The following is a 20,589-nucleotide window of genomic DNA, read 5'->3' on the forward strand; positions in this document are numbered from 1 at the left end:
TTCAATCTTGTTTGGCTGGGTGGCTGCTCGGCAAGCGCCTCGAAGTATGGATAAACATTATGGCGGAAGGCATGGGGTTCTTTTTATATAATGGATAGCTACTCTCCTATACAAACGGAGGTTTTTTCTTTTATGGCACTTCAGAGGCTGGAGGAGGAGATGATATGGTCTGCATAGCCTACTGCGAACAGAGATTATGATACCCCCCCTGTTAATCCCCATGTTTTGTATCATGATGGAAGTGACTCGTGTTTTGGTAAGCCCCAAAGTGATTACATTTTATTTGTCTACATTCGCATCACATTTATATCACTCTCTTTTGTTTCGTGCTACTTCGTACATGAATTCTTCGTCATGCCTTTGTCGAGACAGCAGCACACCCCGAGATGGGGGTGAGGAAGGGAAAGGGAGGGGAAATGAAGATGACGAGAAAACCCAATTCAAGTACGATGAGGAATAAACCGAGCCATTAAACGCCGTGAAGCCCTTTGTACATATAAAAATCTCTCCCCCCCTCTCCTTTTTTTTTCCCGTTCCCAAGAAAAGCTGCTGTCGGCTGCTTCTTCCCATTGCCCAGTTTCCTTTCTGTCTTTCTGTGTTTTCAATTCTTGGCGGACCCCCAAAGTTGTTCAGAGAGAGAGAGAGAGAGAGGAAAAGAGAGATGGGCAAATCGTCTTGGTAAACGCCTTTCCTTGTTTTGTTTCTCTTCCTCCTTTCCCTTTAGAATCCACGTCCTCCCCTGCTGAAGCCGCCGCGTCCCCTGCCGCCGCCGGCACCGCCCCTGGAGAAGCCGCCGCTGCCTCCGCGGCCACCACGACCGCCGAAGCCTCCACCACCACCACCTCGCGAGAAGCCTCCGCGGCCACCGCCGGGACCACCACGTCCGCCACGAGAGAACCCTCCGCGACCGCCTCCACGGGGGCCTCCGCGGGAGCTGCCTCCCGCGCGCTTGGGCTTGGGGGCACCGGGCGGGGGCTTGGGCTTGGGCAGGAACTTGTCGAGGGGCAGGGTCTTCTCGGGGGCGATGTAGAACTTGTCGCCCTCCTTGAAGGAGGTGGCCTGGATGCCCTCGGAGGGCTTGATGGTGAAGAAGACCTGGTTGATGGGGCCGAGGACCTCGTCGACCTTGCCGACGGCCGTCTTGTTCTCGAGGAAGATTTGGGCGTTGAAGTGGGGGACCTTGGGGTTGATGGACTCGCAGACCATTTCGCCCTCGCAGGCGTGGACGAACTTGCCCATTTCTGTTAGGGGAGGAGAGGTGTTAGCCGAGTAATGTCTTTTTGCTTGTTTTAGATGTCTTGTCTTGCTGATTGTCTCTCTCTGTGTGTCTGCTGGGTCTTTTCTTCTTCTTTCTGTCTCTTCAGTTTGAAGCCATTGTCCATTGCCATCTCAAAATTGAGCGACAAGAGCCTTGATAAAACCCTCAAAAAGAAGCAACAGAGAAAAGAAGCGCACCCTCTCTCCATCCAAGAGAAATTTTTTCGAAAAGCCAACATCAGTAGCAGCAAAGCCTCAACAGCAAAGCAAAAGGGAACAAACAAACACAACACAATCAATCAAAAGCGAAAAAAAAAGGAGCGAAATTCGCCATACCTAGAACCTGCGCCGGCGGTCCCATGTCCCTCTGCTGGAATCCTCCTCGTCCGCCTCGAAAGCCGCCGCCAGACCCTCCACGGCCACCGCGAGAACCGCCTCGGAAAGACATTGTGTGTATGTTTGCTGGATTATTTTATTTAAAAATCGAAAATGAGTGATTGGACCGAAAGAGTTCCGCGGGCGCGAGAGAGGGAGGAAAAAGAGGCCAATCGTTTGGGGGCCCGTTTTCTTTTTGGTGTTGTCGTTCCCTCGTCGTCGTTGAAACTTTTTTTTTTAGAGCGTCTCCAATGGTGTTGAAATTTTTTGGCGAAAGGCTTGCTGAGAGGAAGCTTGTCCGATTGAGGGGATGTGATTGGCTGGTGCGGAAGAATGTTCCAGCGGGCTGTGCGTGGTGGGGCGAGAAGATGTACCCAAGTACCTCGTTCTGTACATTGGTACATGCAGGTTCAATTGAAGTTGCTCACAGCAGCGTCTGTGTAGGAGCATCTGAATGTGTATAACAGATAATGAGAGACTGGCATTGAGAGATTGTAAGGCTTGCTGCTACCTATGGTATCAATCTACTTTTAACAAAACATTCAATTCCATCAAATGGCAAAAAACTGCTAGCTGAACCACGCATGGCGAGCTACGGATATACCTAACGAGTGATGCGGTCCTCAAATTCAACTTGCATCGACAACAAGATAATGCAAAACACAAACGCCTTCATCTGATACAACACATTGTTGCTCTTTTCTGCATCCCTTGCCTCATTCACAATCCAACACCAAAACACATCGTACAAAAACGCAAATACTCAAACAGGTAATCAAGAAACGGTATCCAGATGGCAACGTATACCCAATTCCTCGAGGACAAATGAGAAACACACAAGGAAACAAAAGAGAGATAAAGTCCACTTCCGTCACATGTAAATCAGACCATGAGCTCAAGGAAAGCTGCCTGGCATCGGTAGGTCCGACACCGTCACTGAACTGGCCGCCCTCTCATCGTTGATTCCACGAACCGAGTTGAGACCACCCACTGGCTGTGCAGAGTCGCCCTGGCCGGGGAGAACTTGCAGTCCTGAATCATCGGGCTGAACCTCAGACCTGGGGATTGCGTCCGGAGAGAGAGCTCCGGCGCCTCCGACATTTTTGTAGTGTCCACCGTTGATATCGTTCGTCTCGGCTCCCCCAGCTACACCGTTGATAGCGGCCGCATTGTGTTGCTGTTCCGGACTAAGAGCTCTGTTGCCGCCAATGCCATTGACCGGCTGACGAGTGCCGGGGATGATGAGTGGAGTTACAAAGGCATTTCGATGATGGCTTTGGCTCTGGTCCACTGGCTCGCTTGTGTAAGGGTTGACGCCGTCAACCTGTGCCTCGTGGTCGGCAGCAACCGCCTGTGCATGCACGTTTGATATCGGGGTCTCGCCTCTCTGTCCGTATTCCGGATGGCCTTCATCGTGCCGTGTCAACTTATCCGGAGCATAGGCATCCGTGCATGATCCTGGTATGGCGGTTGCCGCAGCAATCACCTGGGCTGGTGCTTCCTGGCTGGATCCTACGCTAGACGGGGATTGAGGCACCTGTAAGCCTCGTTGTGCATTGACTTGGATATCGGATGGGAACCGCCCACCTGGTTGGGGTCGCCGCGCGGCTATGTCTGCTCGAGGTCCTGGCGTGACGTCTTGCTCGGTCGCAGTAAATGGCTCTTCGTCTTCTTCCTCATCAAGTCCGTCGCTGCTAGCTGACCGGTGAGATGATCGGCTCGTGCTTCGCCTTGAGTGAGATCGCACAAATGCCGTTCGCTCCTCCGGCGATGTTTCCGTCAGGGCCCTAATGTCCTCGTACCAAGCCATCATCGTATCATGGCTCTCGGCTCGGAACACCCAGGTATGGCCGCGGTGCATGGCACCAGTCTGTCGTCCCTTGAGCAGAAACTTGTTGGATGGGCCTCCTTCGCTGGAGCGGGATCCTAGTTTTTGTTCCGGGAGATAGAGGGACATTATGGGGGCCTGTGCTTTGTCTGCCGACTTGAATTCGTGAAGATGCGTTGTCGAAAGTACATACCTACCATGAATCGCGTTAGGTTTTGCCTCGTTGAGAGAAATGGCACAGAAATAGATATCTGCCAGTATATGAAAGGGGAAACTCACCATCCTGCCGTATAGCTCTTCAAGTACTTGCTCTTACGCTCCAGTAATCCAGCACGGATTTCTTGCGCCGAGAGATGGTCTTGGCCAGGGTAATGAATCTGCTCGGCCGAGCGCAATGGCATGCTAGGGTTGACCACTCGGTTGTCGTTGGCCACAAAATGCTCCCACTCCTGATCCTTGGGCATCGCAATTGGCCCATCGCGGAGTTCTCCGACCACACTGTGAGCGTTGTCGGCCTCGCGCTTTAGGATGCCGGCGTAGGCATTGTAAGCCTTTTGAATTTCGCCTACAATGATGGATTCGAGCTCGCGTCCTGAGCCTTCGAGGTTGAGATAGGCTTGGTGCAAGTAGTTTTCCTCGTCGATCTGGCGCTCAATCTGGCGATCGACCGCCAGCCTGAGGAGGTATGGATCCTGCTTGCCCGTCGTTGCGGAGGTGTCCATCTCGTTCTTTCCCAGCGCTTCGGAGAGAACCTTGACAGCCTTGCCGGTGCCGTCCATTTCTTTTTCAACAGAGTTCTTGAAGTCACCGGCCAGGTGTTTAATCTCCTTGATTTTCTGCTGCAGATCGCTCCTCAGCCCAGTAAGCGCCAAGATGACGTCCTCCTCGATTTCTTTGGCCTTTGTGGCCTCTTGAAGGGCTAGCTTGTTATAGTTGCGGATAATCTGAAGGGCATCGTCGATGCCGGCGGTTTGGAGGAACGAGGTCGGGTTCGAAATGCTATTGGCGACGCTTGAGAGCTTGGCGAGCGACTTGGACTTCTGCTCATAGTGAGACTGTACTTCACGATAATACGCGATGAGGTCTTTCAGCATTTTTCTCCAGGCTGTTGCGTGTCATAAAGCGTTAGCGTCGGGTGATACAATTCAACGGCCGCAATGCGCCGAGTCGAGTCTGACAAGGGGAAGGATCAAGCATACTCTGGAATCTAGCGGCGAGCACATCGGTGGGATTGCCGTTTGTGGGAACAGGGCAGAAGAAGGCGCTGTGCAGCTCGTCGGGATCCGTCGCAGTCTGGAGGGCAAGGCTCTTAACGCTGCCGGCTCGTGCGCTGCGACGGCTGCTGGATCGCACCATGCTGCCTGTGCCACTGCGCCGCAGCGAAGCCTTCTTCTTCAGCGTATTACCTCTCTGAGGCAGGGCTCGATCATCGCCAGCCGCATAGCTGTTGACCGAGTTGGAGCGCTGGATGGCCGATGGTCCGGCCGCGGTAGAAGACATGACTGGGGGGCTTTGGCCACGGCGGCCATCGAGGATGGAGCTCCCGCGCTGGCTGGCGTCCCACTCCTCGTTGAAGCGCCCGGGAAGAGGACTCTGGCGTCTCTGGGGCGATGCGTTATTCGAGCGTCGGCCGGCTTCGAGATATGTGGGCTGGGGTTGGTAGGAGAGAGGTCGCCTCCCCTTCTGCGACGTCTGGTAGGGCGAGCTGGACGGCTGTCGCTGCGATTGCGACTGTGACGGGACTTGCTGCGGTTGTAGGTAAGAATTGAGCTTGGGCCCAGCGTTCAGATCAGGGGAGAGACGAGTCAATCCCTGGGATTGAGGTTGGTGATCCATTGCGACGATGGTTAGGAGAGAAGGCGAGTCGCAACAGAGCAGAGCAGGGCAAAGCAGAGCAGAGCAGAGCAAGGCCGAGCTGAGCTGAGCTGAGCTGGGGAGGAGAAAGAGGAGGAAATGCAGCAAAAGAGGAAAGCAAGCTCCGAGCAGCCGCGCCGCCAAATAATTATAGTTTGCTTCTAATCTGGATGCCAGCCAAGTCGGCGCCAGACCAAGGTTTCGCCTCGCACAGGAATTAGCGAGTGACGACAGCTGGGACGATCACAGCAACACAAAGAGGCGTTGGTGGGGAGGGGAAGGTCGAGAGATGGTCAACGTCAACCGGCTCGACTGACGCAATGGCAGTTTGAGGTGAGACTTTTTGGGCAGCCAAGCAGGTTTTTAGCGCCGTGAAACAAAAAAAAATGAAAAAGAAAAAAGGGCAGAATTTTATTGACATACAAAGAGGGCAGTGACAGGAAGAGAAACAGAAACAGAAATAGAAGACAGAATAATTCATTGAGGTACCTACAGGTAAACACTTGCAACTTGGGCCGCTGTAAATTGCGAATTTGGTGCTGCCGAGCCACAGGCCACCGAACCAGAACCACCGCCTCGCATCTGCGCAAGATCCATGATTTGCGTCGTACGGGGAGACGGACATGCCCATTTCATGCACGCCATGGAGGGCCCCATACTAACTGCACAAGTACCGCTACTGTACATGTAACATCTACCTGCTCCGCCCCCTCCGATTCCAGCAGCTGCCAAGGTACTCGCAACCCGTCACAGCTCAAAAACCGAGAGGGGGCACGCTAGCGCAGGCACCTCGTCGATACCTGGCATTGTTGCATCACCTGCGTCTACGGCTGCGTCACTTGCAGGTACTGGGGGGGGAAACGAAAATAGGGCCAAGCCAAGCCAACCTGCGCTGCGCCAGTGACAGTCGCCATCAAGATGATGAGTGCGGGTACTCTGTACTAAGGCGGTGCTACGCAAGGCGACAAAGATCCATCTCAAAGGGGACAACAAAGGCAACATGGAAAATTGTGCGAGGGCGCTGCTTACGGCGCCCGGTAATAGTATTCCATCCAGTGCCTGTAATCCTTCCACGGAGCGTCCCGAGGCCAAGGGGCACAGTCTGACTCGATATTCCCGTCCTGTTCTGTTCTGTCCATACCTCTTCGTATACGTGTATGTACAGGTACTCGTACTTAAGTTGGTTGGCCCTGTCCTCTCAACAACGTGGGCACTGACACTGACATTTGACACTTGACACTGACGTGCCCCCCAAATCCAAATCTGCACTCATGCACAAACCCGCCCGCACATCATCCTCTTTTCGCTTACAGCATGTCCCCTAACAGATTGCAAGTCCTGCTACCGCCGTCCCCAATACAAACTCCCACCACCAGACATGTACCACTACAAGAACTCTAAACCCAGCAAAAATCCACCTTCAGCTGCTTCTGTCCGCCCCAGGCCGGCTCCCTCAGAGAATGACGTATTAGCCCGTTCCCCTAAAACAAGCGCCAGCCCAGCACAAGCCACACGCCCCTCTTTCCCCCACCAGCCATCTCTCTCCACCTCCAAATTCCATCCATTCTGGTGATCGAATCTCGCTGCTCCGGAAGCCTATTTTCTTTTGCATCGCTTGTTTGGAATCGACGGAATTCGTGGAATCTGGAAGGATTTCTCCACTGCGAACGGTTTTAGCATCGAGGAAAGACGCTAGGAATCTGGTTGGGTTCACTCAATGGGGGTGCGTGAGGTGGCTGGCTCCCAACATGTCTAGCCAACACGACATCGATAGAGTCCCATTCCAACAATACCGATTCCAAAATCCATGAAACATTTGAGCTTAATTGCCCAGCGAAAGCCCCATAATGAATCTCTATTTGCTTAACTTAATCCCTCTTTGCGTTGCTTCGATAACGCTTCCTTGAATTATGCGGGGTCGGGTTAACATCTCCCCAGTGCCTCTTCGACAGAGACTGCCTCTTTGGGATTTCACAGCATTCTCAACTGCACTCAAGACCTGGGGAGCTGGATCCTTAAGGTTCTAGTTACCAGTGAGAAAGACCAATAATATTCTCTTTTCATGTGGACCGTTTAGCCGAAAGGCCGCGAGAGTGATCAATGTCAAAATGTTTAAAGCAGCTGCATGATATATGGTCTTGGGTGAGGTTAAAATTGCTGTGAAGGACCGGGTAATCCTTGTCGACAGCCCTAATCCATGTCCGTCTTCACAGTATTTTAAATCCATCCAAGCTTCTAACAAGAAAGACCAGTAATATTATCTTATCATGTGGATCTTTCAGCAAAAAGGCTGCGAGAGTGACCACTACTACTAAAAAGGCTGCATGATGTATGGTCTTGGGTGAGGTTAAAATTGCTGTGAAGGACCCCCGGGGGGGCCATGTCGATGGCCATCCATGCCTGTCTTCACTCCTGCATACATGTAAGCTGCAGTGTCTTCACCTTTCACAGCATATCCAACCCCCGAGGCCTAGAGGCTACATCCACTTTGATATTGACATCATACCCATAGGTGCTCAATGCCAACTACCTACTTCAAACGCAAGCTTACATGTACGTTTCTGAGGGTCAAGAATAATACACAAAAAGGTAAAAGAGAAATTAGATATGAAGAACCCCGTCAGATATCCAATGCCCCCCTCATCTCCTCGATCACGATCAACACTCTACTACACAACTCCAGCATTTTAAAACAAAATTCAATTAGTCAATTGTATTATAGAATAAACGCCCAACATCACACGTAGCACATTCAAAACCCTATAAACTACAAAAAGCAATAATAATAAAAAAAACAAGAGAAAGAAGAAGCAACAAATTCGCCCAAGTCAGAAATGCTCCTTTGCCTGTTTGCCCCTCTTGTTCCAAGCATCACGCCCAGTAGTAAGACATCGTATGTACGTCTGTATGTACAAAAGAAAAACAAAAGTAGAAAAGGTACAACAAGTCCTAAGCAGGCTGCATCTCGTCCCGATAAACACTCTCTTGTCTATGCTGCGAGGTATTTTCCCTTTACTCATGTTTCTCGTGTCAAACAATGGCCGGTCTGTCGCTGATCAAGTCGGAGAGCTGAAAAAAATTCGCGTCACTGTGCACTGTACTCCAAAAACTCCAGAAAGGTATCGGCCGTGTACTTCCAAGGAGACGAAGCCACGGATCGGTCAACGTCTTTGAGCGCCAGTAATAGCGTTGGAGCCCGCTTTCAAACAATCCTCTTGAAAGTAAGAGGGGACGAAATAAAGGAAAGGGGAAGAAGAAGAAAAAGCCCCCTTCCCACCACAAAATAGCTAAACGTACATGATACCGCAAACTTTGGCTACAAACCTGTCGGCCTCTCTAGTGTATGGCCCCCGATAGAGATTCATCCGATGCCGTTTCTGCCATTCTCACCTTACCATGTCGTCTTGGAGGTGGCGCTTTGGGGGGTGTCCTTTTCGTGGCAACTTTGCTGATGTGTACCGTGGTGGTGGCCGTATGCTTAAATGGGATGCCGTGCTTGTGTTTGGGGACCGCTGGCAGAGGCTTCTTAGTTTTGCCAGCATCGTCTTCCATCTCCACGTAACGCTCCGAGTGCTCCATGCCCACTTTCGAATCATTCTTTCGACTTGGTGTGTGCACCCCTGGCTTTTCCGTGACTTCGGCCACATCACTGACACTAACACTGCTGGACGAATCTCTTGGCGAAACACTCATGCCCAAGAGCTTTCGCGCAACTTCTGCCTGTCCCGATGCCTCAGAGTCTGCGTCGTCGTCCGCCTCGAGCCATTTGACCCTGGCTATTCGGTCTACCAGTCGGAGGGTTGTCGGGTCAGCAGGAGCAAAGTGGGCGTTGTGGGAGCCCTTCAGGATATTGATCACGCGGAGAATCTCCTCCTTTTTGTAGTGTGGTGGCTGGTTCATCTGCGTATGAGCCAGCAGAGGATACATAATTCGCAGGTACGTATGCCGGAGGGACATTCTCTCGTCCGGAAGGTCCATCAAGTTCCGGATAAAAACATCCAATAACACTCGCAAATCGTTTGTATAAAAGTATTCGTACGTCGCTTTTGTTGTAAAGAGAAGATACAGAAGCTTGAGGATCAGCAGCTGGAGAGATGTCTCCGTCTCTCGATTCAAGAGTAGAATGATATTCTCCCCAAAGGTTCGATACTGTGGTCCGTGGAGACTCAGGCATTTTACAATGCGATTTGTTAGCGGCTCGGGCGTCGAGCCAGGCTTCGTCACGGTATCTGTAGACGCAAGCATGTATTGCTCGTTCAAGACAAGCTGTTGCCATTTGTCAGCATGCCAGAATGTTGACAGACTGTCAATCCCTCTTGGATGTAGAGGGTGAGGACACTTACTAGTACTCTAATGGTCGGGTAATGGTATGGGTCGTTAACATCATTAGACACACCCTCGATTAGGCGAAACAATAAATGTATAAAGTCATCGTCGACTAGTGCCAAGTCTTCCGGCGCAAGCCGCTCTACGCGCGACATCTCGTACATGAGCTGCAGCAGAAATCGATGGAGGCGCGGGTCGTCATCAGAGTCTCGGCTGCTGATCAACTCCAAAAGGCGAGGAAAGCAGGCTTCCTGGATCATGTGCGGAAACGTCGCCTCGTCCTGGTGGCCGTCGAGCAGGAGCATGCATACTATGGCGTGGAGTGGCCCGGACTCGTCCTCCTGCAGCAGGCTGTAGATGAGTTGCTTGCGTACATACTCTTTGTTCCGAAGGAATATGTCGCTCTTCAACAGGATCTGCGAGCACAAGACCACCTCGTCTTGCGACGTAGGTTGCTGCAGGCGCAGCTTGGTTGTCAGATTCAGCCAGGACCGAAGGGCATCGTCGATGGATTCGTGGCTGTCGCAATGTTCCGAGACACACTTGTCGAGCTCTGGATGGGCGCGCTACTGTCAGTTTCCGTCTCCCAAGCGTTGCATGTCGCTGGCTCATCGACTCACCAGACCACAGCCCATCCTCCTCCTCGGGAGAGAAAGGAGAGAGCGGAGATGGTACCGTCTCTTCGTAATCCGCCATGGCTGCCAGGTCCCGCAGCACGTGGCAGCGACTGCATCTGGGCCTCTACGCAGACGATTCGGCGATGGTTGGCGAACTGGCGAAGAGAAGAGGAGGAGGAGGAGGAAGCAGACCAAACCGCGACAGGCCCGCAGAATGTCCAAAGGTCACGTCGACAAAGAGAAAAAAGTGCGCCAGACGTCGGCAAGCCCCAGTTCCGGTCCCAAATCCCAGACCCTGTCCCAGACCCTGAAAAGGGCTCCTGATTCCTGATTGACCGGGCTTGTGATGTTCGGGATGCGAGCGGAATGCAGGCCCCGTTTGATGTGTGGGGTAAAAGGGAAGAAAAGAAGGCGATGCTTCGGGATTGATGTTGGAGCAAGTAGCCTGATGTCACCCAACAGGCGCAGCCGATAAACGGTGGCACTAAGAAAATTTATATTCCAACTGCAAGCCACTAATTACATGCGCCATGCTTGCTAAATTAAGAGGCGCCGGCTGGTACTCCGTATAATCAATTTGATCAATATCAAATACGGGCATTGCCAGTTTACGATAGGTGTCCTACTATACTAATCTATGGATGATATCCGACACGATAGACGCATGAGGTATCAGTAAGTAGGCAATTTATTGTTTTATACTATTAAATCACCAACGATAAGAACGGATTGGCACATTTCTACAGCGCCTCTCCATCTATGTCATCTCGTCCAGTTGATAAGGAGGCACAAGTACCTATCCTTGTCGTCGCCCCAAACGCCACTTCGTATGAGCCTCCTTTTCATTCATCATTTCCGCAGTGGCTCCAATCTCCGTGCATCGGTAAGATAAGACATGTCTTGTCCCTGACATAAGCGTCCAAATTAAACATCTTCACAACTCAACATCACCCGTAACGCCAGTTCTCAGCTATATTTTATCTTGTCTACTGTCCTATCTGCATTCGCAGTGTCCGAGGGTATTCTTTCGTTACGAAACAAGCACTCCGCCCGCCTCTTTTGCATATGTACAGCTCCCCACGCCAAACGCCAAATTGCCCATCCCATCCCAACTAAACCCACCGCACAGGCAAACCAAGACACCAGATTAACGACATCATTCTATGATTTGTTCCTCTTCTTCTTCTCGGCCCCGTCTTCCTCCTCATAAACCTTCACCTTGTCAGCATAAGCCTGGATATTGCTGACGACGTAGTCGGTGATGGTATCTCCTTTGCCGGCGGCGACTCTCAAGATCAGCTCGTTGAGTTTCTCTCTTCCTAAAATGTCAACGTGGTCGGCAGTATTGGGGCCCCCTCGCGGGCTAAACCGATCAGGCTCGTGGGGCATCTCTACTACTGTGACCTTGGCCCCAGCAGGGTTATATCGCTTCATGTGCCAGCCACGGTTGCACATGTAGCCAGCGCTCAGAAGATTCACAGTGCCGTCTCCCTCGCCTAGGATGACGCCATGATCGATGACACCGTCGGTGAGCCCAACGTCGATTGTAATGTTGAGGTTGGTCATGGTGGGTTGGTCCGGCGCTCTGTAGTAATATGATCGCTCTGTGGGTTTGCCAACACCATAAAAGCAGTATATCTTGAGATTTGGCGCCAGGGGAAGTCTGCTCTCAAGAGGATTTACCCATTTCCTTGGGTCCTTCTCGTTCGCATCAACCTCTGCGGTGGTATGGGCAACGCCATGGGAATAGCTTCGTTTGACTTGATCCTTGTACCAATCTTCAGTCGTGTTGAAGAGATACTCCATGGAGGCATCCACGGTAAAGTTTCGATCGGGAGTTGTCCAATTTGAGCCAACTCGAAAGTTCAGAAAGGATCCGTATGAGAAACCTTGGTCGGGTTGGTCATCCGGTGCCCCGGTTAGGTCTCCCCAAACAGCGTTACCTCCGAGAGGCAGCATCGACGAAAGGCCCGGCATGGCTCTGAAAATTTCCGCTCGTTCCTCCTTGCTCAAGAACTTTTCCAGCCCATAGATTGCCAAGGCATTAAGCTGTGCAGTATCGCGCATCTCCCCGGATAGCACGGCTGTCAAATCCTTGACCGCACCTAGCATGCAGCCGCTGATATTGATCCAAGAGTCGACGTGACGATCCACCCAATCTCCTCCGCCACGGCCGCCCAGGTCCGACTCAACCCAGTGATAAAAGTAAAAAATGACTTGGCTGCCCATGCTGTGCGAGGCAATGACCACTTTTCTGCCTTCAACTGCAACAGCGGTTTCGATATATGATTTGAGCCTAGAAAAATATTGATCTCTTACTTCAAGGTTCGGGTAGGAAAGTCTCCAGTCGTATGCGGCCGTGAACGAGTTTGTGGGGTCGTATCCAATAGTGGCCAGGTTTTCCAAGACCTTGCTCCAAATCCAATAACCCGTGATGAAAAAGTCGGCTGCGTCAAAGCCCTGGGCTGCACGAAGCTTCACCAAGGGCGGGTCAAGTCCAGTTCGCTTGTCCAACATGATGTGCTTTTTCCAAATCTCCTTGTCAAGAACCAAAGCCCTCATCATGGTCCAGCTTCCCCACAGCCTCTTTCGAAAATAGGGCCTCGAGATGTTAGCCGTGCCCCAGGACTCCAGGCCCGTTGAGATGACACCCGGTATCATGATCATGGGATGGTGAGCATCCAGGCCTTCAGCCCGAGCTCTCAGGCCGACAGAGAAAGAGTCATAAGAAGAAGTAACCTCGCGCTCTCCTTGAACCAGCTCTCGCATGTCCTTGACCAGGCCGGCCGGGATAACATCGAGCAGACTGTCCATGGTGATATCTGTAAGCTCTGGCAAGTCGATCAAATCAGTTGACTTGGCAAAGAAGCCCGCAGCTATGAGGCCGCAGAGACCACCCAGCAAGAAGATGAAGGTGTTGCGACGCTTGCGCGCCTTGGGCCCTCGCTCGATTACATGGACGTGGGATGTCAGCTGAACCGGCGGGGAGTCTTCCTTGGAGTCCATGGAGGTTTCGGCCGAGCTGGTCTCTGGCGGAATCCGCCTCCGAAGAGTTGTCGCCATGGTCGAAGCCTCCGTGTCAAGCCGCAGGACAAGTAAAGATATGCAAGGGGTGAATAAGACGAAGCCGTGCCAGGTGGACCAAAGGGCAAAGGCTCTCTTGGAAGTTGAAATTGGAAGTTATGAGCAGATTGGTTTCAGTTGTCTAAGTAAGGTAGCGGCTGACGTCAGGACATCAGATTCGTCCGGCACGGGAAGAGCTCCAGCCTTCTTAGTGGCTGCCAGCGCTGTGGGAAGGCCGCTAAAGTGAACTGACAGCGCCAAAAGTGCGTGTTCTCTCATCTGGAGAGAAGAAGAAGAAAAAACAGTCCGCCCTTGAGGGAGAAATAAGAGTATAATGCTCTAAATAAGGGGGGAAGAAAAAAGTCAGACGCGCGGTTTCACTCCTCGGAGCGCCCCAGCAGCCCGTTCCATTGGCTGCGGCAAGTTGCTGGAACCCGGTGTCAAGCATCAAATCAGATCAAATTTGGCTTTTTCCCTCGCCCGGATCTGGGAATCTCTCGCTGAGCTGAGCTCCAGCATGTACAGGCACAGCTTTTTAGCACGTTTTTCTGAGCCCCCCCCATTAACATGTGATTGACCGTCACGCGACGGTAGGGAGCCTCCACCCACGATTTGCTTTAGTCAGAACTTGGAGTTGCACCAAAGGCCAAACAAAAGTGCTTGTCAGGCACCCAATCTCTGTTGCCAGGCCTCTCGAAGGATTCCCTGCTTTTCCGCCGATGCTGACCGGCCTGCCTGGTTGGCTGCCACTTTGGCTTTTTGCTCCCATTGCCGACTCACCGGCCGACGGTTGAGTCACTCATTGGAGGTGGTGGTTGAACGAGAGAGAGGATAAGAAACGCGGGATAGACGGACAGATTCAGGTTTCTGGCATCGCATCGCATCGCACCGCCTCGCTATTTCCTGCTCTGCTTCCCCGGACCGACAGCCCTTCACCGCAAACCAGCAAACCAAGCCGAACCGCCATGGCAGTGTCGTCGACCAAGCAGCTGCCAGCCAATCTGGAGTATATCCAGTATGAGCACCGGCTTGAGGGCCAGTATCTCCCCGCCATCCGGGCCCTCATCTCAAAAGACTTGAGCGAGCCATACAGCATCTACGTCTACCGGTACTTTCTCTGTCAATGGTCTCATCTTTGCTTCATGGTAAGCCATCCATCTCCGCCGAGTCTCTCGCCCACAACAGGACCTAATCGATCCAGGCCCTGGATCCAGAGGATTCGTCCCTCATCGGCGTCATCGTCTGCAAGCTGGAAGTGCACTCATCTCACTCGCCTCCCACCCGGCGAGGGTACATTGCCATGCTGGCCGTGGCGGCGCATTTCCGTGGGCGGGGAGTTGCCACCGCTCTGGTGAAGAAGGCCATCGATGCCATGGCAAATCGCAATGCTGACGAAATCGTGCTGGAGACGGAGGAGACCAATACGGCTGCCATGAAGCTGTACGAAGGCCTCGGCTTCATTCGATCGAAAAAGCTGCATCGGTACTACCTCAACGGCAATAGCGCCTATCGACTCATCCTCCTACTAAAGGCCGTCGACCCGGATCAAGGCTCTCTCTACGATGAACGGCAAGTCACATAGCTTGCGTCGTGCCGTTGTCTTGATGATGTCCACACAAATAGAGAGAAGGAGGCTCCCCGGGGTTATATCGAACTGTTATAGAGAGGCGGCATTTGGGATAGCGTGGCATGGTACGATGTGACATGATATGAAGGTCGTTCAAAAATTTGGCGTTTAGCATATTGGTCTCTACTTGTCCTAGCATACATTCTGTTTTATTCATTCCGCTTGACATTCATGGGTAGTCATCTCCCGTTGGTTATTTCGGTGTTAGTATCAAGGTATTGCAGCAATTTAGTGTACATTTCTTGTTGTTTTACCAATTTGACAAGATGTTCCCCATTTGGCATCATCTCAAGCTCGGCGAGGAAATACGTCGCCAGAGCTATAAATAGATGCCCGCAGCCCCCACGCATTGCCGTGCGAAATGCCGATATATGTGAATGCATCTGTTGGTGATGTTAGTCTTGAGCATTGGACATGTAGCAGCAGAGAACTTGCCTGGTTTATAATATATAGGACGGCCTCTGGCCTCAACCAGCTTCAGCTCGCGCATCTTTTGCAAAACGCGCCCAACGTCTGCCTTGTCCGAAAAGTCGGATGTGTATATGCATAGAATGCGATCCTTGCGAGGATCCTCCAATGGCGATCGTGGTGCAACCTTGGCGGCGATGCCCAGCTCATTGTTTGCAGTTGCTTTGGCGACAATCTCCCACATTTCGTTGACTTCCGAAGCCGGGCAGAACAACAGCCACTACAGAGGAGCCATGGTTAGCAACTAGGAGTTCCATCATACCATATCATCAACGAACTCAGAAGAATCATACTTTGCCTGTCCGCACCTTGGCGAGATGGGCCAGTTTTAGGATATCGTCGATAGCCTGCTTCTGCTCCTTTCTGATTTCCTTTTCAACGGTGGACTTGGCCTTTCCCGACCTCTGCATTCCTTCGATGAACTTGGTGACCAGGTGAAGCCTCTCCAGACCACCTTGAGCGACAATAGCCGTCTTACTGCCCTCTTCCTCCGGCGCCTCATCCTCATTTCCCTTTGAGAACTGGCTCTGGCTCTCATGCTTGTGTACCCGTGGGATGTAGGGGTTGCAAATGAAGATCCATGGCGTATCCGGTGTCTGGTCCGTTGTTGCGGGCGGTAGCCGCGTGAGAAAATCGCCAATCGTCTCCGTCAACTGCCAGGCGTACTGTATCCCGGCATATGGATTGTGCAGGTGAGAGGTCTCGTCGATGAAGTTTGTATGGCGCTGCGGGCGGCCCGGATGCTCTCGCTGCTGCTGAGCCCAATCGTCCACGTCAAAGTCGGCGACACGCTGTAAGAGATGAGATGCGACCTCGTCATCACCTAGGTTGTCCGGTTAGAAGAGATACTTTGCCAATTTCCTCCCAATCAGTAAAATGAGATATTCGATGAAATTCAAGGTACCATAAAAGTCTGAATCCTCAGAGTCCATGGCGTTGAGCCAACCCGCGCCGCAATCAGGTACCTGACACCGCCGCTACGGCAATTTGGCGCCTTCTGGAGCTCCCGTATGGGCTAACGTGGGCGCACACAGTTAGTGGGCATCAAAGGATTGGTTGCTAAGCCGTAGCAGAGGAATGAACTTGGCAGAGCTGCCACAGAAAAAGGCCCGACCAGGTGTGTTTCGGTGAGTGCGTTTACCCCAAACCTACAAGTACAAGCAGCGCGTGGCCGATGAGGTCATGGCATCAAAGTTGCTTGCAAATATCGATTCTTTATCAAGTTTAGGTATTTAAAAAAAAAAAAAGCGTAAGAGAAGGGGAATTGCAAGAGATGTAAGGAGACAAAGATTCATCCGCGGGGATGGTCTCTTTATGTAGGTGATGGGATGTGATAGATAATCCAGCACAGGTATTCCGTCTTGGTTTACAACGGCCTCCCCTGCAAGCTCTCTCCAGTGACTGCCGCCGGGCTGGCGGGAAGCTATCCGATAAGCTCCACCGCCGCCACAGCGATTTTCTTTCTTTTTCCCAGCACCACAGGCAACGGTTAATCAGGTGAAGCATTGATGTCCTCAGTTTGACCGCCCATCCGTTTGATCTATGCTTCCCTTTCCCGGAATTCACGCCTTCTCCCAAAATTTACATCATTCACCGAATATGGAAGAACTGACCCCCATCGCATCGCTGCAATCACTGGTCTTGGACCTCCCGCCTAGCTGTGCTGAATTCTGCCCCGCGCATCCTGAGTATTTGGTGGTGGGAACATACAACTTGCAAAAGGACGACGCCGAGCCAGCACCGGCACAAGAGGAGGATCAGAATGATAATTCAGCAGCTCCCAAACCACAGAATAGAAACGGCAGCCTCATCGTTCTCAAGGTGAAGGGCGACGACGTGTAAGGCTGCAACTCTGGAAGCTTAGGAGGCTGGTTGGGCTGCTGGACTACTGACTGCTGATGAGGGAAACAGATCGATAGTGCAGACCGTAATGCAGCCGTCTGCTCTGCTGGACCTCCGCTTCTACCAGGATGTGCCAGAGTATCAGAACATCTTGGCAGTGGTGTCCAGCACTGGAACCCTTGCCATGTTCAAATTCGACCCGCTCAGAGACGCCAGCGCGCCATTGCAGCACTTGGCTACGAGCAGGTGTGAGGATCTCGACGACGACGTCCTCTTTCTGCAGTGTAACTGGCATCCGGTTGCGCGTAGGGTGATTGGAGTCACCACCTCTACCGGATTGGCCAGGATGTTGTTACTGGATGATGAGTGGAAGATAGCAAAATCTGCCGATGTGGACATTCAGAACTCTCTCGAGGCTTGGTGCATAGCTTTCTCCCCTACAAGCGCTTCATCACATGCAACGAACCAACCCATCTCAGTCTACTGTGGTGGGGACGACTCCATGCTTCGATATACGACCTGTCACTGGCAAGAGGAAGGGGATCAAGATGAGCCATCGTCAACCCTAGACACGCCGTTTGGCTCCATAACAGTGAAGGGGCAGCACGATGCAGGAGTAACTGCAATTTTACCCCTGTCGCTATCAACTCAGGATCAGGGTAGAATAGTCGTCACTGGAAGCTACGATGACCACTTGCGAGTCTTTGCCATTCATGATCTTCATCATTCGTATGGCCTAAAGCGCGTGCAACTGCTAGCGGACGCGAACCTTGGAGGCGGGGTGTGGAGGTTGAAGCTGGTGGATATCCGGACAGCGGGAGGCTCGACGAGGATACGAATCCTGGCATCTTGCATGTATGCCGGAGCAAGGCTCGTTGAGATCGTGGCAGACGCCAATGGACAGGGTTGGGCCTGTGAGGTCTTGGCCCGATTCGAACAGCACAAAAGCATGAATTATGCTTCGGATGTTGTGCCATCGCCAGCAGAGGATGGGAGGATGCGCGTTGTCTCGACCAGCTTTTATGATAAGCTGCTCTGCCTGTGGGAGCATGAGCCGCGGCAGTAATACTACTCGGGGGGTCTCAAAAACGACCACTGTCCCCGACCTAGCTCCACTAAGTCGGGGGGGTCGTTGATTAGCAAAAAGTCCGTTAATTCGCAAAAAAAAGATACCTTAATTATAGTGCTGACTCTATATAAATAAAGGTATCTATGTTTTTTTGCATACTTCTTTTATTATTATAATTTAACCCGCCAAAGTTATAATAAAAACGAAAAATGCCCCGCGTATTATAACACTATCGCTAATGCGTTATACCGTAAGATTGCGATAATAGCTATATAGAAGCTATATTTTCTTTTTATAATAACTTTATTAAATCTTTATTATTTTTAATTATTACTACTGTAATAGATTCTCCTGAGGCTAGGTATCCTGCCTGTAATTGTTGGATTAATCTAGATACGAATTTACTTTATTTTATACGCTATAATATTAAAACTTTTAAAGAACATACTATTGCTGCAGCTAAGCTATACTAAGAAGGTTACTACTTAACTATTTCTTTTGTAGTAAAAAGCCTTTAAGTGCTATATTTAAAACTATATAGTTAAATTAAAGGAGCCTATCCACAGTTACTTAATAAAGGTAACCGTATACTACTACGACTGGAAGAAAAACGCGAGATCTTTGTCTAGGCTTATCGCTATATAACCTAAGGCTATTATATAAGACTTTGTGTTTTATAATATTATACTAATGCTATTTTTGCGGCTAGGGGCGAGACGACGACGGTTTTGCGGTCCTGGGCGAAGAGATTTATGCAGTAGTTAAAGGAGAATTTCTATATCTGTAAGTCTACTTCTTATAATATAAAATAAAAGGCTATGTAAGATTGCGGCGCTGTTGAGTTATTTTTCCGCGTGTGGAAATAGTTTTTAATAAAATATAAGGTAAGGAAGAAGAATATATGGAATTTTGACGAGACTGGCTTTATAGTAGGCTATTTTCTTACTAAAATACTTCTTTAGACTTTTACTTTAATTAATAACCTGGTCTTAACTGATTTCTATGATACTGTATCTGTTACTGCTGTTAAGGTAATTTTAGCTAAAGGCTAGGTAATTCCCTTCTTTATTATCCTTCCTGGGGTCTAGCTGTTAGTAAAGTAGTTTAGAAATAATCTTAAGAGCGGCATAATGCTTACTATAAGTCTAAAGGGTTATATTACTAATATAATAGCTATAGAATAGCTTTAATACTTTGAGAAATATATATAACTAATAGACTTAAGAGAAACGTAAGTTCTTTTTATAAATGGCTGTAAGAGTTATTTTATAAGTAAATTTATTTATTTTATAAAGTAATATAATATTAAGCTTTTCCCTTTACCTTTATATTTTATGTATTATCTTTAACTTTTTAATATTGGTGTTTTTTAATCCTATAAGTATTAGCATTAAGAGATCCTATACTGCGAAGTTGCTGACAGTGTAGTTAACTTTAGTAAGACTAATTTTTTATTTTATCTATAGGAAATGCGTACTTAAACGTTTAAAAAGTATATAATTCTTACTGCTTAGGAGTAGACTGGGCTTTTTTTATATAATCCTTCCCTTATCCTTAATTAACTTTAAGATGCCTTATTTTTATTAACTAGGAATATGAAAGAAAGTAAGATTGCCGGTTATATTAACCCTAATGGTGCCTTAGGGTTATTACGGCTGTTATTGTTAGGAAGTTTTTCTTTTTTTACCTAAAGGGCAGAAAAAATAATATTAAAAACACTAGCTTAGCTGCGATTTAAGTAGCGTAAGGCCTTAATGCTGCGGCTTTATATTTAAATAATAAATAACTATTATAACTATGTTTAGCACTGCCTTAAGGCCTTTATTATCTTAAAAGTGCTGCTAATATTGTTAGTGTTGCGTGTTTTTAAGAAAGGAAGAAAAGCCTTATATATACTTGCTTTAAATAGTATTATAGCGATGTCTAAGATAAGGCTTTTAAAGGCTAAAAGTATTAGAAAATTAAGTTTTTTTTAAGGGATATTAGTTATAATAAAATACAGCCTAATAAGCGTTAACGAGGTAAGAATCCGGCTTACTAAAGATGATTATAATAGATAAGCGGCATAAGAAGAAGAGGTAGCGCGGATATATAATAAGGAAGTTTATAATGAGATGCCCTTCCTTTGCCGTTGGCTAAGGAAGGTTAGGGCTATTATTTAGGTAGATATTATAGCCTTATGCCTTAATAATAATATCTTCTTCTGCTTATATAACTTGCCGGTGTGTAAGAAGTGGTCTAGGGAAGACTATTGCGCTTTACT

At 49.8% G+C, this 20,589-nt stretch overlaps 7 protein-coding genes across 7 annotated transcripts; 2 read left to right on the top strand and 5 right to left on the bottom strand.

Annotated features, from left to right (window-relative positions):
- Positions 1-720: 720 nt before the first annotated feature.
- Positions 721-1,239, bottom strand: Triagg1_7381 (uncharacterized protein; the record flags this gene model as incomplete). Its single annotated transcript, XM_062902110.1, has 1 exon — positions 721-1,239. One exon carries the CDS (start codon positions 1,237-1,239, stop codon positions 721-723), a length of 519 nt encoding a protein of 172 aa, XP_062753699.1.
- A 1,288-nt stretch (positions 1,240-2,527) lies between these two features.
- On the bottom strand, positions 2,528-5,296 carry Triagg1_7382 (uncharacterized protein; the record flags this gene model as incomplete). The annotated part of the gene is made up of 3 exons (XM_062902111.1): positions 2,528-3,653; positions 3,740-4,565; positions 4,660-5,296. 3 exons carry the CDS (start codon positions 5,294-5,296, stop codon positions 2,528-2,530), a joined length of 2,589 nt encoding a protein of 862 aa, XP_062753700.1.
- A 3,354-nt stretch (positions 5,297-8,650) lies between these two features.
- Triagg1_7383 (uncharacterized protein) lies at positions 8,651-10,336 on the bottom strand (the record flags this gene model as incomplete). The annotated part of the gene is made up of 3 exons (XM_062902112.1): positions 8,651-9,580; positions 9,658-10,193; positions 10,261-10,336. The coding sequence occupies 3 exons, from the start codon at positions 10,334-10,336 to the stop codon at positions 8,651-8,653; spliced, it is 1,542 nt and encodes a 513-aa protein (XP_062753701.1).
- Positions 10,337-11,418: 1,082 nt separating this feature from the next.
- Positions 11,419-13,320, bottom strand: Triagg1_7384 (uncharacterized protein; the record flags this gene model as incomplete). The annotated part of the gene is made up of 1 exon (XM_062902113.1): positions 11,419-13,320. One exon carries the CDS (start codon positions 13,318-13,320, stop codon positions 11,419-11,421), a length of 1,902 nt encoding a protein of 633 aa, XP_062753702.1.
- Positions 13,321-14,285: 965 nt separating this feature from the next.
- Triagg1_7385 (uncharacterized protein) lies at positions 14,286-14,902 on the top strand (the record flags this gene model as incomplete). The annotated part of the gene is made up of 2 exons (XM_062902114.1): positions 14,286-14,465; positions 14,522-14,902. 2 exons carry the CDS (start codon positions 14,286-14,288, stop codon positions 14,900-14,902), a joined length of 561 nt encoding a protein of 186 aa, XP_062753703.1.
- A 364-nt stretch (positions 14,903-15,266) lies between these two features.
- Triagg1_7386 (uncharacterized protein) lies at positions 15,267-16,347 on the bottom strand (the record flags this gene model as incomplete). The annotated part of the gene is made up of 3 exons (XM_062902115.1): positions 15,267-15,635; positions 15,709-16,238; positions 16,320-16,347. 3 exons carry the CDS (start codon positions 16,345-16,347, stop codon positions 15,267-15,269), a joined length of 927 nt encoding a protein of 308 aa, XP_062753704.1.
- A 667-nt stretch (positions 16,348-17,014) lies between these two features.
- Triagg1_7387 (uncharacterized protein) lies at positions 17,015-18,323 on the top strand (the record flags this gene model as incomplete). Its single annotated transcript, XM_062902116.1, has 2 exons — positions 17,015-17,253; positions 17,327-18,323. 2 exons carry the CDS (start codon positions 17,015-17,017, stop codon positions 18,321-18,323), a joined length of 1,236 nt encoding a protein of 411 aa, XP_062753705.1.
- Between the last annotated feature and the right edge of the window lie 2,266 nt (positions 18,324-20,589).

Source organism: Trichoderma aggressivum (assembly GCF_033847375.1).
Source record: "Trichoderma aggressivum f. europaeum strain CBS 100526 chromosome Unknown scaffold_032, whole genome shotgun sequence".
Taxonomy (NCBI): Eukaryota; Fungi; Ascomycota; class Sordariomycetes; order Hypocreales; family Hypocreaceae; genus Trichoderma; species Trichoderma aggressivum.